The following is an 18,597-nucleotide window of genomic DNA, read 5'->3' on the forward strand; positions in this document are numbered from 1 at the left end:
CTAAAATATTTCAGATAATTATCTTAAGAGTAGGAATGAAGAGAGTTGATCTGAGCTGTATCACTGGGATGATTTGATTGCCAATAAAGGACTTTCCTCACTTGATTTCCTGGTGTTGTGTAAAATAGGGAATACTAACCGTGTAAATTACGTCATGAAGAATATAGATTTGGCTATGCCTGCTTCATTTACATAAACAATAAATACAAATCTGCATAATATGTGTCTCCTGAATTAAATCTCTTAATCCAGAGACCACATAGTTCCATAAGAGATAACGCAGTTTTCACTCTTTCTGGTGTCTGACAACAGAAGACTTATATAACCAATGTGTGCTTTCAAAACGATGATATCGTCTTAACAGATTCATTTCTAAATGTGGAATCCAACCTCTTTGCCACCGGCTACAGTAAATGTAAATCAATACCATGGAAAAGAAAAAGGATCTGACTAACAGGAGCAAATGAAAGTGAAAAGGACTTCTAAAACAAAACATACTTTTGAAACCCACATTCTTGATCCTACAATATCTCTATGCAGAAACAGATTTCTAGTAAAAATCACAAATGGAATAACACCAAATGCACATTGTGCTGGAAAACTGAGGCACCCCTCTGGATATATGAACTACTCTCATGCATAGGTCTTATTAATATTGGTTCATTAAGGTTTGATCACTCAAACTAATAGAAAAGCCTTCAGTCACATGATGTTCGCAAACATCATCGAACATTTGACGCCTGTATTTTCTTTCCACTGGATAATAAAATCTGAGTCACATGCTGGTTGTGATCGTAGGTCAAAGGAGAGTGAGCTAATGACCTAAGTGATCAGCATTTGCCCAAAGGGTAAGTCTCGTGTCAGCAGATTTCACATGAACAAGACAGGTCAGACAAACATCACTAAACATTGTAAATATCAATACTTATCATTTACTAACTCTCCTCCTACGTAGGTATAAAAAATCCTTAACCAGGTTTTAACCCTCTATACTCCATATGACCCACATTTGTATTTTCTTATTAATAACTGTATGGCTGGTATGGTTTTATCCAGTAGTATTCAGCAGCAACTGATGTTTCTATGGACCTTCATAATGAAAGCCATGAAACACTTCACTAAACGCTGCCATAATGAAGCTTCTAATGTTCAGACTTTGTGAACAGCGTCAGAGGAATGTTGATTGATCATTGCAGTCGTTAGTGGCAGCGTTCTGCTGGATTGCATTCACAATCCAACAGAGAGCCAATATGTTTAATATTGTATTTTGTTAATTCATTTTTCCGTGCGTGTGAAGCACTTTGTAACTGTGTGTTTTAAGAAGTATGTTAAAAAAAAGCTTTACTTACTTACTTACTGAAGAGTGTTTCTAATATTTTGGCCATGCCCCTTGATGTGAACTGGGGAAGATGAAATGTGATTGTCAGTGATTCCTCTGTATGTATTTGGCAGCGATGCATCACCTCTACAACCAAAGAATCAAATCAGGTGCAGCCTCAGTGATTTAGATATTCTATATATTATGAATACATTATAGCAAATGAAAAAACAACTCAAACAGTGTTTTAGACAGGAATCATCCCCACATGGTTGCACTACTTTTTACAGAAATACAGTAGACACAATGATCACAGACTTGAAACTAAAGTGTTAAACATTTGACACTTTGCAGTGACTCTTACAGCAATGCTGTCAAGTTGCATGCATGAAGCACAGTACTCAGTGCCTGGTTGAGTCATGCAGCCTGAAACAACAGAGACATGCTTCAGTAATCTTTACATGCATCGGGCATCAAATCTGGATCTGTGGCTTTACATTCAGCTGCCAAGTCCCGTGAATACAGGCGACAGAGACAGGACCCAAACGCAGACAGAGGTCGGCAGACAGGATCAGTTCAGAATGAGATTAAAGAGCCCATAGGAAGTACATGCAAAGTCATAAGTCACATGGCAACTTCGACAATCTGGCAAGGAGCGAGTGGAAAATGACTGATGACGAGGATGAGTGAAAACAGGTGAGCAGGTGGGCGGGGAAGGTCAGGTTACAGGGACTGTGTAACTTTTGCTGGCCAGGAAGAAGTGACTGGATGTGGGTGGTGTGTGAACAGGAAAGAAGAGTCAGAGGAGAATGGCAAAGAATGGGTTTGAGGAAGTGGGAATGTGGCTGGAGAGAGGCACAGGGAGGCCGAATGTGACAGAAGATCTCCTGCTGTGTTGTCTGTGCTGTGCTGCAGTGACCAAAAGCCATTATGATTCCATTATGATTATGATTTTGTGTTGCTTAGTAAAGGTTAGGTAGTTAACAGGCTGGTTCAGCAATACAGACCATATAGATCATTTTATGGCAATAACGTTTTGCAGTTTTAGGAGCTTCATTTTTTTTATTCTGCAGTAAAAATGCACTAAAATGGTCTCTGCCAGTGTTTTGGTGTTCACAAAAATATAGCGGGGAAAAAGTACAATATTTACCTCTGGAGTAGAAGCAGAAAGCTGCATATAATGGAGATACTTAAATAATGTACAACTACCTTGAATTTATTCAAGTACTTAAGTACATGAGGAAAATTACTCCTAAAAGTACTTCTACCAACACGACACAGGGGGCGGACATTTCTTTTCCTAGGATGTCGGAGACAAGACTTTCCCTACTCTCCCTCTGATTGGCTTACTTTGAAATCCTAGTAGCCAATAAGAGGCAGCGTAGGGTGGCTCCTGCCTTCGCCATCCTACGAAAGAAAACCGGCGCTTCGTACACACCCACAGCGGACGTAAGAGCTGCTTGTCCTGGCCCTGTTTGTTTTCTTCGTTTCAGCTTAGGAATTTTTCGTGTGAACCGCACGTCATGTCGAGCACCGTTAAGAGCCTCAAAGTCACCTATAACCCGATTAATGAAAATAACACTTTCACCAGCGGGGACTGTGTTTCGGGTCTGGTCACGCTGGAAGTGGCCAAAGACTGCCAAATAGAGTCATTCGTAGTTAAATGCAAGGGGAAAGCCGAAGTTTTGTGGACCGAGAGGCATGGTAATACTACTGTCGTGTACCACTCCAAGGACAAGTACTTCAGCATTAAACACTACTTCATCCGAGGCAAAAATGTCAAAGGTAAGTGGTTACGTAACATCAGCGGACTGTTGTGCTTCATTTAAAGGTGTGGTGACTTATAATCGGTTGTAAGAAGAAAAGGTGCAGACAGAGATAATAAATGGTGATGTGCAGCCCGTGCAGAAGTGCATACAAAACATCTGTTTCCAGTGCACTGAACCTTGTTCCATAGTTTAATATTAAAGAAGATAAACCTCAACACACACCTGAAACAAAAACCTCAATAACTCAACTTTTGTTAAAGATTTCAATTGGTCAACAACGTTGCGTAAAATGCAAACACAATCTGATCACGTTGTCAAAATAGGACTCCATCAAATGTCAGTGGATGATTAGATTCCAAAGGATCAGTCTGATTGATTAGTCAGTTGTCAGCAAGTTAATCAGCAACTCTTTTGATAATTGCATATTCTCTCTTGTCTGTTCCACCAGCATCTCAGTTGTGTGAGTGAGCTTTCTTTTGTTTGTCTGTTGTGATTGTAAAGGCAACTTCTTCAGGGTTTGGATTTCATCATGGCCTTAAAGAAACTGTGGTGAAATTTAGACCAAATGTTATGCAGCCCAAGCAACAAATGCTAATCGCTGTTATTTCACGATGCTTTTCCCCAGATGATGACAACCAAACACTGCTGAATGGAGACACATGTAAGTATTTCGCAGTTCGGGCTGTGGTGAGGCCCTTTCGTCCGATGGGCTTGTTCAGACTTGAGAACTTGTCAGGGGTGTAATAGGAACAGATGCTTGAACATTTTGTTGCCTTTCAGACAGCAGTGTTGTTGCCCCAGGATGCCATGTTTACCCATTCACCTTTCAGATCCCTTTTCAGTAAGTAATCGTTCTTTTAAAGGTGCTATAAGGAGTTGGGCGGACTCACATCCTCTCCCGATTTAAAGAAAATATGGTGCTTGCACATGATCTAAAAAGCATTTTAACAGACATTTGCTGCTGTAGTTTGTTTTGATAGAATGGGTGCAAAGGTTGTGCTCTTTTATAGAGCTACTGTATAGTCTGTATATGCATTCAATTACATGCTTTCATGTGTGTGCAATGCATAAAAAAAATTCAAATTTCCTCTGGCGTCCTCTTGTGCTTCAGGGACATGCCCTCCTCATTCACTGGCTCTGTGGGTAAAATTGTGTACTCGCTGGAAGCCAGGCTGGGCAGATCCATGAGGATTGACAGCAAAGATTCAACCAAGCTCAACTTTGTGACAAAAGCCGACCTGACCAGTGACCCTGGGCTAATGGTATTTGCTGCGTTATATGGCAGTGATAGCAGTTCGATGGCTACAGTCCAGCCCCTCTTTAGTACCTGCAAGTATTAAGCAATGTGCTTCAACTCCAGCTGCCTTCGAGAGTGGATGTATTTGACTTGACTTGAGTATTTGCATTCAGCAAACCCACACTAGATGACCACAGCTTTGAAAATGTGCACAACACCACATTTAGTCCATGTACTGAAACTGAAAACGCCGACATGACATGAATTTGTGTGTGTCCCTGGCAGAGAAAATATCTGATTTTTTTTGGCACTACCTGTTGGATTGGCTCAGGTAGCACAACAGGTTCTGCATGCAGACACTAGAATCAAATCCAGAATAGTTTTTTTTCTCTCTCTTGTTTACGTGTATCGCATTGATTAATCTGTTCGTCTTTCAGACACCACAGCACGAGTCCAAGGATAAGAAAATGAAACTCTTCACCTCAGGAACAGTCGCCATGGATGTGAATCTGGAAAAAACAGGTTTCTTCCAAGGTGAGAGCCCTCAAAGTGCTATTCACACCCATTACTCTCATACCGAGGGTTGTTTTGATGTGTCTGGCCTGTTTTTGTTGCAGGAGAGGGATTGAAGGTTCTGGCCTGCATTCAGAACAACTCGTCTCGTGAGATCAAGCCCAAGTACTGTGTGTACAGAAAGCACAGCTTCTTCGCACGAGGGAAGAGGAGGGTCTGCACTAAAGACCTCTTAAAAGAAGTGGGAGAGCCCATCCCTCCTAATGCTGATGAAAAAGTCACGAGAGTCATCACCATCCCTCATGATATGGAGCCCTCCATCCTCAGCTGCAGCAACATCAAAGTGGAGTACAGACTCAGGGTAAGCATCTGCATGCGCAGGAGCCTGGCCCACTTGTTCTTATGTGACTGTGCACAAATCATGTCCGCTGAAAAACGGTTTATTGACAGTTTGTAGCACAGTTGTAGGGGTTTTTTTATTTAATTTTATAAGCATTTCAAGTCAAGACAGTTTTTCTCTACTCAGTCCACAATCTGCAAATTTGCCTCAAAGTGCTTTACAGGCCTGACCCTGTTTTAAAAAAGTCCCAAAACTTCAGCACCGTTGAGGGGAAAGGTTATCTAACTCATCACATCAGTGGAAACTGTACTTGGTAATAAGTTATTAACCAAATGGCATCAGAAAAAAATGTAAGAAGAAATAATTAATGTCTGAGTTTGTGTAGCAGCTGAATTGAAAATGAATAGTGAAGAGATACTGGCTATTGTTATCTCTGCTTATTTAGATGAATGTCTCCTACAGCTTCACACACACATAATGGCTTTTTTCTAATATCCCACGGCTGCACTTTGCTGAACCTGCAGGCACATGAACACCTCCCCCTCTCGTTCTTAATTGTGTTTGCCGAAGGAGTCGGTTATGCACACAGGGTGTTGATCACTGCGACTGCATGCGATGCTGTAGTGTAATTCTTGTGATATGACGAATGAAAAAGAAAATCTAACAGTAGAACATCAACAATGTTTTTCCACAGGTCTACCTCGATGTCAAGTATGCCTCAGACCCACAGATCAAATTTCCCATCGTCATCCTGCCGGCCTCTCAGGTTGCTGCTCTGGCTCCACCACCTGCTGCTTCTGGCATCGGATTTGAACCATTTGGGACCACGAACCCGCCAGCATGGGGCATGGCACCACCGCAGCCACCAGCAGCAACCCAACCTTCAGATCCCCCACCTGCCTATGGAGCTTATGCAATGTACCCTCCTTTGACAGATTTTGGCAATACATATTAGTGATGGGACTGTGAAGAGAGTGGGCAGATACTATCTGTCACAATACAGTGGCCTTCTTTTTTATGTGTTTGTATGGCTTTTGTTAGAGCTACAGTATATTTACCTCCGTAAGAAGACTAAGCTTCTTCTTGTGCTACAGGGCATTTGTTTTCTCAAACTGAGATTTGTCTTATAGAACTCTGGTCGGAGTAAACCTCCACTATGGCCGCTCCACGTTCCGTAGCTCCCTTCTCCTTTATGCAGGGAGAGCTAAGATAAAATATGTTGCATCATTTCAAAGTAATATTTTCTGTGTGATCTCACTATAGTAGTTTACTTTATTTACTTCTTTTCTATTTCTGCATCTTTTCTGTTACATTCATTAAGGCTGGCATTCAGATAATATTGAATAAGAAACATACAATATGTGTTTATCAAACTGGTGGTACGAACTTTAAAACTTGAAGGATCCAGCATATTTCAAGGTCGACTCATACGAGTGACTGAAAGTCACAATATCTCTACCTCTGCTGCTTGGACCAGTCTCAATGACCGGTCTCCCTTTCAAACCTCCCAATTGTAGGAAATTGCAGTACTTTGCAGCTGTATTGCATCCCAAGTTATGTGACATAAAATCCACCATATTTGTTGACTGTTTTTCATTTTCTTTTGTTATATTCTTATGATGTGTAATAATGGAATGGATCTATCTAGAATTGTCCATTTCTCTGTCCTGTTTTCACTGAACTTTTCTTTTGCATTAAAATATACCTCAGTCACTGCGCAGCCTGTTTTCCGAGTGTCTGATATGTGACCACTTGCTGCTGTTTTGCTTTCTTACAGCGTGAATACACAAAACAGGTGGACTAGCGTCTGGTAAACAGTGCGGGTTAAATCTTACACTGGTTTACTGTTGTTTCTCTAAAAAGCTCCACGAAGAGATAGAATAGAGATGAATCTAGATTAAGTAAAAAGAAGAAGTTGAAAGAAATTGAAAAGAGTGAAAATGAATGGTGGAACACTGAACAATAAGATCAGTTGTGATTTTCAGGAGGGATGAGGTGTGGCTGCCCTCTCCCTCTTTTGGATCTGCCTGTGTTGAAGTTGAAGATCCAGTTGCACAGGGTGGAGTTAAGTCCCAGGTCTTCAAGCTTTGTGATGAATCTGGGGCGAATGATTGTGTCAGATGCTGATCTGTAGTCCACAATCAGCATTTTAAGATAATTCCCCCACCTGATGTCCAGGTGTTTTTTTTCCATTTGTGTTAATGATGAATTTTGAAAGTGAACAGAGCGCAAACCTAAAAAAAAAAAAAGAAGGAATCCTTTAAACCCCTGCTAAACTAAACATAAAAGGCTGTGGAAATGAACCACCGGCCTGCTTTGGCCCTAAAATGATATCATCCAAACCAGCACCTGAGGTTTGATTCACATGACTCAACATCCTTTTATTCAAATACTTTTTAAACCCAATTCAACAGACTTGGCCCACACGTGCTGCTAAATTTAAGTTAAAGTTAGCCAAATGAATTCATATCTGCCAATGGAACTTGTGCTGCCACAAAAATACAATAAAAGTGATTGGAATTTCACACGTGGTGTCCAAAACATTGCAAAAATCACCACCATTGTGTCCTTCCAGAGGTGTTCTGTCTGTGAAATATTGGACTCCATGGACCACAATTTTTGTATGTTTTATAAACTTACACAAAAATAGTTTCCAGTATGAATACTGCCCGCAGTGAATTCTGTGCATTAAGAGATCATTCCGGTTTCTTTTAGTCATTTATAGCCTTCGATTCTCAGACAGTGAATATTCCAGTTGGACTAAAATTCCATTGTCAAACAGCACATACAACGTGTGCACTGAATGGAAAAATGCTTGATGCAACCAGCAAATGCGTCATGTGACGGACTGAGAAAGAGCAGCATGTGACAGTCATAAACCCAGATTGAAGATACAGGTTTTACTCCACCTGCTGAGGTAGTTATCAAGACAGCTGCTCCTTCTCCACATCTCTGTGATTGTTAATTGCTTTGACTATGACCGTCCAGTTCCAATTCAAACTGTTGTGTTTCATTTTTTAGTGAAGTGTGGTGAGTGTGCAGGGCTGAAGGCCTTTTCTATTCACTCTGTGTGCACGTGTGTCCCTCACCTGTGGGCACAGGTAAGAAAAACAGGTTAAACGAGATCTGGATGCTTGAGTTCAGATAAAAACAACACTGAGAAGCCGCTTTATAAGGCTTGAATCCCTTCTTGGTTTCACAGGTGATTTGGATTTTACACTGTTCTCTCTGGAAAATGACCATCAACAATTTCTCAATTGAATATGACGCCATCAACAGCAAAAACATCTTCACAAATGGAGATACCATAAATGGAAGAATCATCGTGGAGGTTTCTAAGGAAACTAGAATCAGTTCACTTATTTTCATAGCACAAGGAAGAGCTCACGTTCGCTGGAGTGAACATCACGGGCAACATCACCATCATGTGTACTGGTCTAATGAGAAATATTATGATGTCAAACATCATATCCTGAGAGAGGCAAGACAAGATGGTAACTTAATGTATTCAATTAATACAATCAATGATTTTTGATACTCACTGATGCAGTGACTTTCAGTTAGCCTTTATAAATGTATTGTTTAAAGATTGATAATAATGAATTCTGTTCCAGGTACTGAAGTCATTGGTAAAGGAAGACATGTATTTCCTTTTTCCTTCATGATTCCCGACAGGTACCTATTGTTTTCTTAAACATTATTTTCAATCGATATTTTATATCAATTAAATTCCTTTTTTTTATCCTTGTACTTCACAGAAAAATCCCATCATCTTTCAAAGCCCCCATAGGCAAAATTGTTCACAAAGTGAAGGCGGAACTGAAACAATCGATGAAGCTAACGAAAAAGGCCAAAGCTCACTTCACATTTGTGTCTCGGGCAGACATGGATGTTCCAGGACTTATGGTAAGAAATCACTTATCTTTAAAAAAGCAGCCACTTAATAATGAATGTCGTCTATGCAGAGGAGACAGTTATCTAACTGTGTTGGTCTGCGGTGGGGCTGCTCTTTTAGGAACCTCAGTATGGCTGTAAGGACAAATCTATCCTATTTGGCTCTGGAAACATTTCACTGGACGTTCACACCAAGCAGCTCGGATACAAGCAAGGTAATAATCTGGTCTGGTGGAGGGAATCCTGCTCCTGACGGATTCTGGCTCATCGCCTTTCCTTTCAGTTACTGGACTCACCCTCTCTCATTCAGCAAAGTCATCAAACTCCTGTTTGGTAACAATTTACTAATCCCTCACCTCTCACGGCTACTTAACCTATTTGGAAAAAGAGAGGCTGTGTAGCCAATCCGCTGAGTGGCGTGTAGAAATGTTTTTCTTAGTTCTACCAGAGACGGCTGTCTGGAGTGGGTCATGACAGTGATGGTGCCGCAGTTACAGACTTCAAAATGCTGCTCTCTGAGCTGCATGAGCTGTGTGTAAAGCATTGCAGCAGACAGATTACCAGCCTGTGTGCACTGGACTGGCTCAGAAATGAAGGTAACAGGTAGCATAATGCACAGAGGGTGTTAGGTGTGGGGGAGGCTTGATTCAGGCTACAATAAGCTCCTGCCAACAGGTCGGTGTGGTCATGGTCCAGCCACGGGAAGAAGGAGGTTGTATATGCCTCCATCAATCACTCAGACATACCAATCAATCGGCACCGGGTCGGTAGTATCCATAAACAACCGAGCGGGCCTCATTCTTTTGCCCCATATTTTTTTGTCCCAGTCCACCTGTGTGACGATGAATGTGATGAAGTCGGTCCTTAAGGGACCACTCTGAATGGAACCGCGGGGAAGGATTGTGGCTATTTTTACTATAAGTCCCATTTTTAGTTTGTTTGTGGGATCACTATTAAAGCGCATCTGTTAGAGGGCAAAACCTGTGTGACACAGGACGTTACAGATTGTGTGGCAGCATGTGACTCTATGATATCAGTCAAGTATTGAGAAATGAGCATTCTAAGATATCAGAAACCACTGTCACGAAACCACCAATCACGCCAAAGCTACTTTGGCATTCCTGTAATGCAGTTTCTTACTAACTGATCAACATATATACTGATACCATTTTATCTGCAATAAACTAATACAGCTGATATATGGCCTGGCTAATATAGCGGACTAGCTTTACCACAGTATGGTATTGATGCACATTCAGGTTAACTTTGGGCTGGGTCTATGTGTAATGCTCACCAAAGATCAAGATAGTACATATTTGGAAACAGTTTCTCAATGAATGCTCCTTATTGACTGAGTTCAATAAGTTGCGATTTGTTTTGTTTTTATTGAAGAGAAGATACATGTTCACTAAAACCTTGTGGTCCTTCCAAAGTCTTGTCTTTGCTGAACACACCCAGCAGTGGTGTTGTATGTGTCAGCCTTAAATTGCTCCTTAATGCTTAATAATGTCCCTCTTTTGTGTCTTAGGTGTACTTTAGTACTCTGTTTTCCTTACGTAATGTCTATGATACAGAAACTGTTTACACTTTATCCTACTACAGAAACATAACCTCTATGAACTACTGAGTGGGTTTAGCAATGGACTTGCTTTCTTTTCTCCATTTCACAGGTGAGGATCTCCAAGTCATTGTTGAAATCAGAAACTGCTCGACTCGTTCGGTGACGCCCAAATTCAAACTGCAGGAGAAGAAGAGCTTCTTCGCTCAGGGCCGCCGGAGAGTTTTCACAAATGACATCCTTAAGGAGAAGACCACGGCTGTTGCATCCTCCGACAAAGAGACTGTGACCAAGGTGATCACCATCCCCAGGGAACTACCTCCCTCCATCCTGAACTGCTCCATCATCAAGCTGGAGTACAGACTGAAGGTAAACTCTGCTATGCTATGCTCAAAAGACATTCTTCTGTTCATGCACTTAATAGCTATTTGTTAGAATAGATGGGAAGCTTGTGGGGCTTTTCTGTGTTCCTTGTACTTTTTTTAGTAAATGAGGTTTGATTTTTAATTTACTGGTGCCAAAGAATGAAATAGTGATGTTATAAACAAATCCTTTCTAGGAAAACGAGTAGCAATTCTCCTATTCTATGATATAAAACATACAAAAGGACAAAGGGAGCATTGTCTTAACATACTGCAAGCAAAATGACCAAGTAAACATAATCAACACACTAGTGAACCAAGGAACCTTCAGTAAACCAGAGGGGACCTCTAGTGACAAAACTAAGGAATAAGAAATGTAAAAAAAAAAAAAAAAGCACCCGTTATGAAGAAGAAAATCTGACACCAACCACCTTTCCACAGGTCCAGCTGGATGTCAAATGTGCTTTAGACCCAGAGATCAAACTCCCCATAGTCGTCCTGCCTGTCTTTGAGGCCCCTGCTACGATACAACCACCGGCTTCTGCTGTCTTTGGATTTGAAAAATTTGGGAGCCCAACCCCAGCACTGCCCTGGAGCATGACACCAGCACAACAAGCAGCACCCAATCCTATGGATCCTCCACCCGCATACGGAGCACATGCGTTGTACCCCCCTGTTCCTGATTCTGGCAAATACTGGCATGCACTGTAAACACGGCACTGTTTTAGCATTGCACTCTGAAAACGATGGGGATTTTTTTTTTTTCAAGTATCAATGCCGTACTGTAGAAACAGAGATATCATCTTCTTTAATCTCTGCATTCTTCTTCTGTCAAAACCTGGTGCCTACGTTACCCACGATGCAACTCGACCACAAACAGTCCGGCTGGAGAATAGGGTGTGTTATGTTATAGTGGCTAATGTACTGATTTACCTCCTCTGGAGCTCACGTTCGACTTAGTGTCTAAACACTGAACATTATTGCCCCACAAACACAGCTTTTATCCTGGCAGCAAAAAAAAACAAGTCTGAGCTCAACTACTGAGGAGGCAAACTATTGTATATGTATTGCATTTAATAGTACAAGTATCTTATATATATATATATATATATATATATATATATAGAAGTTTGATCATTGTAAACAATATCCCGATACTCTTCTAATGGAGCGCCGATGATAGAAATAAATTGTGCAAAATGAAGGAATGAATGGGAAATTGTGAGATAATTCAAGAAATATCTTTAAATGTTGATTTAGCACTCTTATTTGAATACATTTTTGAGCATTAATATTTTATTTCACTATGACCCAGTGATGTCTTGCTTTGACTATGACCACGCAGGTGCAATTTGAGCTATTGTTTTTAATTTTTTGAGTAAATTGTGGTGATTTCGCAGGTTTTAATGTTTTTTCCTGTCACATGGGTCATACCTGTTTAACAAGATTTGGATGTGTGTGTGTGTGTGTGTGTGTGTGTGTGTGTGTGTGTGTGTGTGTGTGTGTGTATTTCTGATTCTTTTATGCATCCCGAGCCATCTTCTCGGAAATACGCTCTACATGTCTTCCTTAATGTGTGCACATTTAGGAGGCTTAATGCCTACCAGGTGAAAATTCTGTATCATTCCCCTCATTTACATTAACAGTACATTATGTTCATCATGCAGTCCTGCACTGTGCTTGATGTTGTTTCAATCGTATTTACTGAGCAATGAATTTGCACACATATAGCAAGCACACTGTTATACTCTTTTTTTTTGTGCAGCCATAATGTGAATCTCAAATTATTTGGCCTAATTTAGCCTGCGAGGCTGCTGGCTAGAGTTACCTGTGTGAAAGTGACACCTGCAGCTCTTGATCACGTGAACATGTGTGACACAGATGCAGGTTCTGGAGAGGTCCATCGCTACAGTGCGTGAACCAGCTCATTACAAGAAAGGCCACACTTCAATACCAGCGTGGATCAATTCAAACCTGCTTCCAGTAGGTTTATAGGATTTATTTTGCATGAAAGGAGGATCGCCCTCTCCCTTTCACTCCGCCACCTTTGGGAAGGTTATTTGACGTGGTCTTATCATGACTGTTAAGCATTTCTCAGTGGATTACAACAAGGTGAATGAACGAGGCACCTTCTCTCCTGGGGACATCCTGTCAGGGAGGGTGACAGTGGTGACCAGCAAGGAAACCAGGGTGCAGTGTTTTTTAGTCAGAGCCAAAGGAAAGGCCAAGGTGACGTGGTGTGAACAAGACGGACGAGCCAAAGGAGTTCACAGCGACAAGAAGAAATATTTCCACTTTGAACATATAATTCTCCAGGATAAAAACAAAGGAGACGGTAAGTGTTCTCTCTCTCTCTTGTGCCTAAGAAAGAACAAAACAGGTGATGTAAACCGGTGATAAACATATGATAAACAAATGGTTTTTTTTTTCTAAGGTTCAGAAATCATCGGCCCTGGGAGGAATGAGTATCCATTCACCTTCCAGATTCCAAATATGTGTGTGTGCTAATCTACCCTGATCCTCTCTGTGGAATTCAAATTCATCAGTACAGCTGGTCAAATCAAATAATTTCCCTCGTTTATTACTCCCCCACAGAGATATGCCTTCTTCTTACGAGGGGAAGTGGGGCAAAATCACATACAGTTTGCGAGCACAGCTGACTCAGTCAATCTGGCTCGTCCACAAAACCAAGACTGAGTTCCCTTTCCTGACCAAGTCTGAGTTCCCCTTTGCCTCCAAGTCAGAAATGATCATCATTGGACTTAAGGTATGGAACTGATTTTCCTCTGCACTTGCATCAGGCTTTCTTTTCCATTCGTGTGTCCAGCCAAGTTTGTAATAGCTAAGCTAAATCAACAGTATCAAACATTATAATAATCAACTGTGCGGCTTTCTTTCTTTACGTGGTAGGAGCAGCAATATGCAACCACCATTTCATTTTACGGCTCTGAAAAGGTTACGATGAATGTTACCTCAGAAAAAATGGGAGTAAAGCAAGGTAAACAGATTTCCCGGAGAATGTATTTTTCTGAATGGCCTTGACAGAAACACAAAAGATGTTTTGTCTGAACATAAACAGGTGAGGCACTGGGAGTCTCTGTGGAAGTTCTCAATGACTCAGCGCGATCAGTAGCACCCAGATTCTACCTGTGTGAGAAGCAGACCTTCGCTGCACAGACAAAGAGGACTGTCCACACAAATGACATCCTGTTTGGGGAGGGAGACCCTGTTCCAGCTGAGGCCAGTCGGACTATAACCAAAGTCCTGAGTATCCCTCCACAGCTGCCCCCGACCTTCCTCAACTGCCGCATGATGAAGCTAGAGTACAGACTCAAGGTATTTATATTGTGTTCACAAACACAGTACAAACACACTGTCTCACCACCAACTCCGCTGTTCAGTTGTATCTTATGAGGAAATGCAGATGTTCACACCCTAAACATGAGATCTGCTTTTACTTTTATAAGCTGATGAGTCGATGCAAAGTGAAAAACTCTGTCAAGGATAAGAGGTGGCTGCAAAAACAAGCTGAACAGCGGCGTGCATGACGACTACAGCACCACACAGTGGCTGCGTGAGAGGAAGAGGGAGGAGGGGTTAAAGGGGAGAGCCCTTACGGCTTGAGGATATATGGTGAAGAGGTGTCATGTTACAGCCCAGCCTGCTCTGTCTGACCATCAGCTCAAAAGGGTTTAGGTCAGGTATGCAGTTAACACTTTAGTGTTACACTGTTGTGACACAGAGCCAGAGATTAAAAAAAAAAACAATCATACTGTGCAGTAAAAAGAAGATGAGATGTCAAGATGTCAGAACTACTGTGGAATTTATATAAATTTAAGTTCATATTCAGACTGCATGAGCTAAAAACAGTACTGAAAGTTGTCTTTCTTTGGTTACAGGTCACTCTTGATGTCCCTCTGGCAAGAGACCCAGAGATCAAACTTCCTCTGGTCATTCTGTTGGGTTCGCCCAAACCACATCAACAAAAACCAAAGCGATCCATCTGGTTCAGGAAGCTTCCTGGTTGACGAGATGCTGTAAACGTTTCTTGGGGAAGTTGAAACTACCATTAGTGCACGAGAATTTGTCCTCTATGTGCTCTGTTGTCCACTAGATGGAGATGTGTGTCACTAAGTAGTCCAGCAGGAACAGCTGATAATTTGAGTGAATGTACTGAAATCCAAGTACTCAGATCCTTTACTTAAGTAGTACAAAGTACAAATAAATTAATGCATACTCCATTACAAATAAAGTTCCTGCATTTAAAATCTTACTTAGTAACAGTGTGTACGTATTATCAACTGGCCCCTGTGACTGACATATTTTAATCTATTTCATTATTAGATTGTCAACACTGATGCATCAATGCATATAGCACTTTAGTGTGTAGCTGGTTGAGGTTTGAGTTAGTTTCAGCTACTTTATACACAGTTTGTAGTTTAGTTTGATGGTGCAGTGAAAAAAAAGTTCTGCTACATAAATGCGTTTTCATTTTTGTAAAATATTGGAGAATTTTAGCTGTTTGAGCCTCAAATAATTATTTGAATGAAACCATGTGAGAAGTTTAGAGGGGAAATGTCTCTCTGGTGGAACTCCTGACTGCTCATTGACACGAGAAACGTAACAAGAGGCCCCAAATAGATGCTGCTCTTTTGCAAAGGGTCACAAGCTAAAGGAAACACTGGTTTAACCTCTAAACATACATTCTGTTAACTACTAAGTGAGTAGTCAATTTACTCTTCACTACTGCATTGGACTGTGTGTAAAAAGCTGAATTTTCATGTCCTTAATACACTTGTTAAGCATCGAAGGGCTTCTTCTCTACGAGACATTCATTACTTTTAGCATATATGAACAATTTACAAACAGTGAATCAGTAAGAGATGAAAATTAGAAGTCTGGGCGTTCTCACGCTCATCCTTTGACTCATTCTGCAACAGAGGAAAGTATTGAACAAAGGCACATTCATGATTCTAACAGTCCATGTGTTACCCAACCAGCGGTTCTTAAGTGAAACCAGGCCCATGTTCTCGATCAGAGGCTCAGAGATCTCTCCCTGCCCAGGAGGGGAAACATGTTGAGAGCTGAGCATTTTATGGTTAGGATTCATCCTGGAAACATTAGATCTGGCTATTGTGACACCACATACAGCACACCCACCTACCCAGAGAGAGAGAGCGAGAGCGAGAGAGAGCAGTTTGGTTCTGATGCCCAAAATCGCTCTCACGGTTTCACATTTAGCACAGAAAAAAGTGAGGGAAAATGACAATATTCGACTCTCAACGTTCAGAATATAAAAGCACGAGAGAGACAGACACGGGCTTCACATTCCACTGTTCTGGTGTACATGTCCTCTGCAATGCTTTTGTGGGAAGTGGAAAATTAAACTCATATTTCAGCTCACATCTGCAGCAATTGACTTGTCATCATGTGCCACTTGAGCCTGTTCGAAAATGTATTAATATTTGAGTGGAAATACATAAAATGTAATTCAAATAATACGTCGAAAAGGCTGAACAGCTTTCAATGTATCAATTATTGTAAGTAACTAATAACGTTGATAGCATAATGACTATGTGGGTAGAGAAAGACTGACAGCCATTGACATAACTAAAATGGAAAATACAGGGTCTGACTGCTGTATGACTGAGTAGCACAGAGCAGAGATTTGCAGTGTGGTTTTATGGAGCACAGCACACAGTGCGGATTTAGCTAATTGCGCCTCCTACACCTGCATGAAGATATCTGCAAAGCGGCAGCGTGGTTCGCGTTCTTCAATAAACTAAAATAGAAACTTTCAGTATGGTTTGGTATGATGCAGAACATAGTGTGACAGATTCCTCTAATCCCTGAATCCTACACCTGCATAAAGACGTCTCCAGAGCAGCAGTTTCATGTCATTCAGTTCATTTTTGGCAGCAGTCGTAGTCTTGGCTGTGCTGTAGCAAAGCCTGCCTGGTAACCAGCCTGGCTCCTCGTACAGTGTGCAGGCTGTCAACCAGCCAGCTCCCTGCACACACACACACGCACAGGCACACAGACGCACCCACACACACACCACAGCCTTGCCTGGTTTTGGAGAAGGGGTGGGGAGGTGTGGCCTCTGGCACCTCCCACCTCCGTAGCCAGAGCGAGTACCATGACAACCATGCGGGCCTGCTGGCGACTCCCTGTCTTCATCGGCCACGGTTGCCATGGTAACTCCCCAAAGGGGCTCCCGCAGATCAGCGGGATGGCCGTCCAGTTGACTAACCCTCTCCCAGCTGGGGAACGGCTGAGGGAGAGCAAGAGAGCGGAGTGAAGGGGAAGGGAGGGTGTGTGTGTGTGTGTGTGTGTGTGTGTGTGTGTGTGCGTGTGTGTGTGTGTGTGTGTGTGTGTGTCAATGTGTAGGATGGCACAGAAGAGCCTGAGGAGGGAAAAGAGATAGACAGCGTGCTAAAGAGGGAGAGAGAAGAAGGAGAGAGAGACCTCAGTAAGAGACAGCTCGTCTGACCTGCTGAAGCGGCCTATCTCTGCCTACATACAGCCTTTAGCTCGCTGGCCTGAAATCAGCATGGACAGGAAAGCTTTGAATAAAATACACAACATTATGTTTAACACTGATTGCAAATATTTCTCAGCTCAGCGGTCCTGCCTTGGGATTGCAGGAAGAGCTTTGATGCAGCACGCTCTCATTTAACTCACTGTGTACATGCTGATTTACACGCATGCATGTCCTCACTCGGCCTTACTTTAACCAATCGGACGTTAAGATTCTTCTCCCAAGAAGTGTGTTTCTACCATCTTTCTTCCGTTTTCCAATCGTGTCAGTAACAAGTACCACTTTTTGGGTTTGGACCCAGTGTAATAGAGCCACAGATGGCTCTGTGTCTGTAGTGCGGTTGGAGAAAGAAATGGCATCACTATGTCCGTTGGCTGGAGAGTACTGAGGGGCTTTTTCTACTCTCTAATTGCTCCAAGCTGTGTCCCCTTGAAGGCCCAGAGACACACAGATTTTCATGTGTGTGAAGGAACAGGGACGTCCAAAACCGAAGCAGCGCACATTCATTTAAAGCAGATTTCATTACCGTTGCTTTTCCTCTGCGCTTCACCGCCACATAAAGAAACAGGTGATCGGGTTAACTACATCATACTGAAGTTTTTATTTTGGAAAAGCAGAGAGATAAACTTCCCATAGTAAACATTTTCTGATCTATCATAAGTGCAGAAAAGTTTGATTTCTTCTTTTTCATATAAAATCCTTCTCATTATTTTAAACGTATAAAAAAGTGACACAAGGCAATTCTGTCAGTGTTACAGAAGGCAAGTTGCCAAAACATTCTATACTAATTCAAATAATCTACAGTTTCTCCGTTTATTTTCTCTATTATACGTGCAATAATACTTCTATCCTAAATCTAGCTCTACATAAAGTGTGTGACTATATTGTGCACTTGTAGTGGTAACCTTTGGAATTACAAATAGATTTACTGTTTAAAAAAATCCCTTGACACAAGTTCGATTACACAAAGGATATAAAACAAATATCAGTTCAATTTTATTTATGAAACTCAGAGAAGCATCCTCCCCTGCATAGGTGGACATTGCATATCTTGCAGCCGAAGAC

General features: G+C 41.7%; 3 protein-coding genes across 3 annotated transcripts; all 3 read left to right on the forward strand.

Annotated features, from left to right (window-relative positions):
* Positions 1–2,817: 2,817 nt before the first annotated feature.
* LOC121606627 (arrestin domain-containing protein 3-like) lies at positions 2,818–6,897 on the forward strand. Its single transcript, XM_041937071.1, has 7 exons — positions 2,818–3,103; positions 3,713–3,748; positions 3,868–3,928; positions 4,199–4,349; positions 4,762–4,858; positions 4,942–5,198; positions 5,872–6,897. The coding sequence occupies exons 1-7, from the start codon at positions 2,842–2,844 to the stop codon at positions 6,130–6,132; spliced, it is 1,125 nt and encodes a 374-aa protein (XP_041793005.1). The 5' UTR covers positions 2,818–2,841; the 3' UTR covers positions 6,133–6,897.
* Positions 6,898–8,350: 1,453 nt separating this feature from the next.
* LOC121607282 (arrestin domain-containing protein 3-like) lies at positions 8,351–12,100 on the forward strand. Its single transcript, XM_041938014.1, has 6 exons — positions 8,351–8,671; positions 8,792–8,852; positions 8,936–9,083; positions 9,193–9,286; positions 10,742–10,998; positions 11,433–12,100. Exons 1-6 carry the CDS (start codon positions 8,413–8,415, stop codon positions 11,700–11,702), a joined length of 1,089 nt encoding a protein of 362 aa, XP_041793948.1. The 5' UTR covers positions 8,351–8,412; the 3' UTR covers positions 11,703–12,100.
* A 208-nt stretch (positions 12,101–12,308) lies between these two features.
* LOC121607283 (arrestin domain-containing protein 3-like) lies at positions 12,309–16,383 on the forward strand. Its single transcript, XM_041938015.1, has 6 exons — positions 12,309–13,326; positions 13,426–13,486; positions 13,587–13,758; positions 13,902–13,989; positions 14,071–14,327; positions 14,891–16,383. The coding sequence occupies exons 1-6, from the start codon at positions 13,068–13,070 to the stop codon at positions 15,017–15,019; spliced, it is 966 nt and encodes a 321-aa protein (XP_041793949.1). The 5' UTR covers positions 12,309–13,067; the 3' UTR covers positions 15,020–16,383.
* The last annotated feature ends 2,214 nt before the right edge of the window (positions 16,384–18,597 follow it).

This window comes from Chelmon rostratus, chromosome 5 (assembly GCF_017976325.1).
Source record: "Chelmon rostratus isolate fCheRos1 chromosome 5, fCheRos1.pri, whole genome shotgun sequence".
NCBI classification, from domain to species: Eukaryota; Metazoa; Chordata; class Actinopteri; order Chaetodontiformes; family Chaetodontidae; genus Chelmon; species Chelmon rostratus.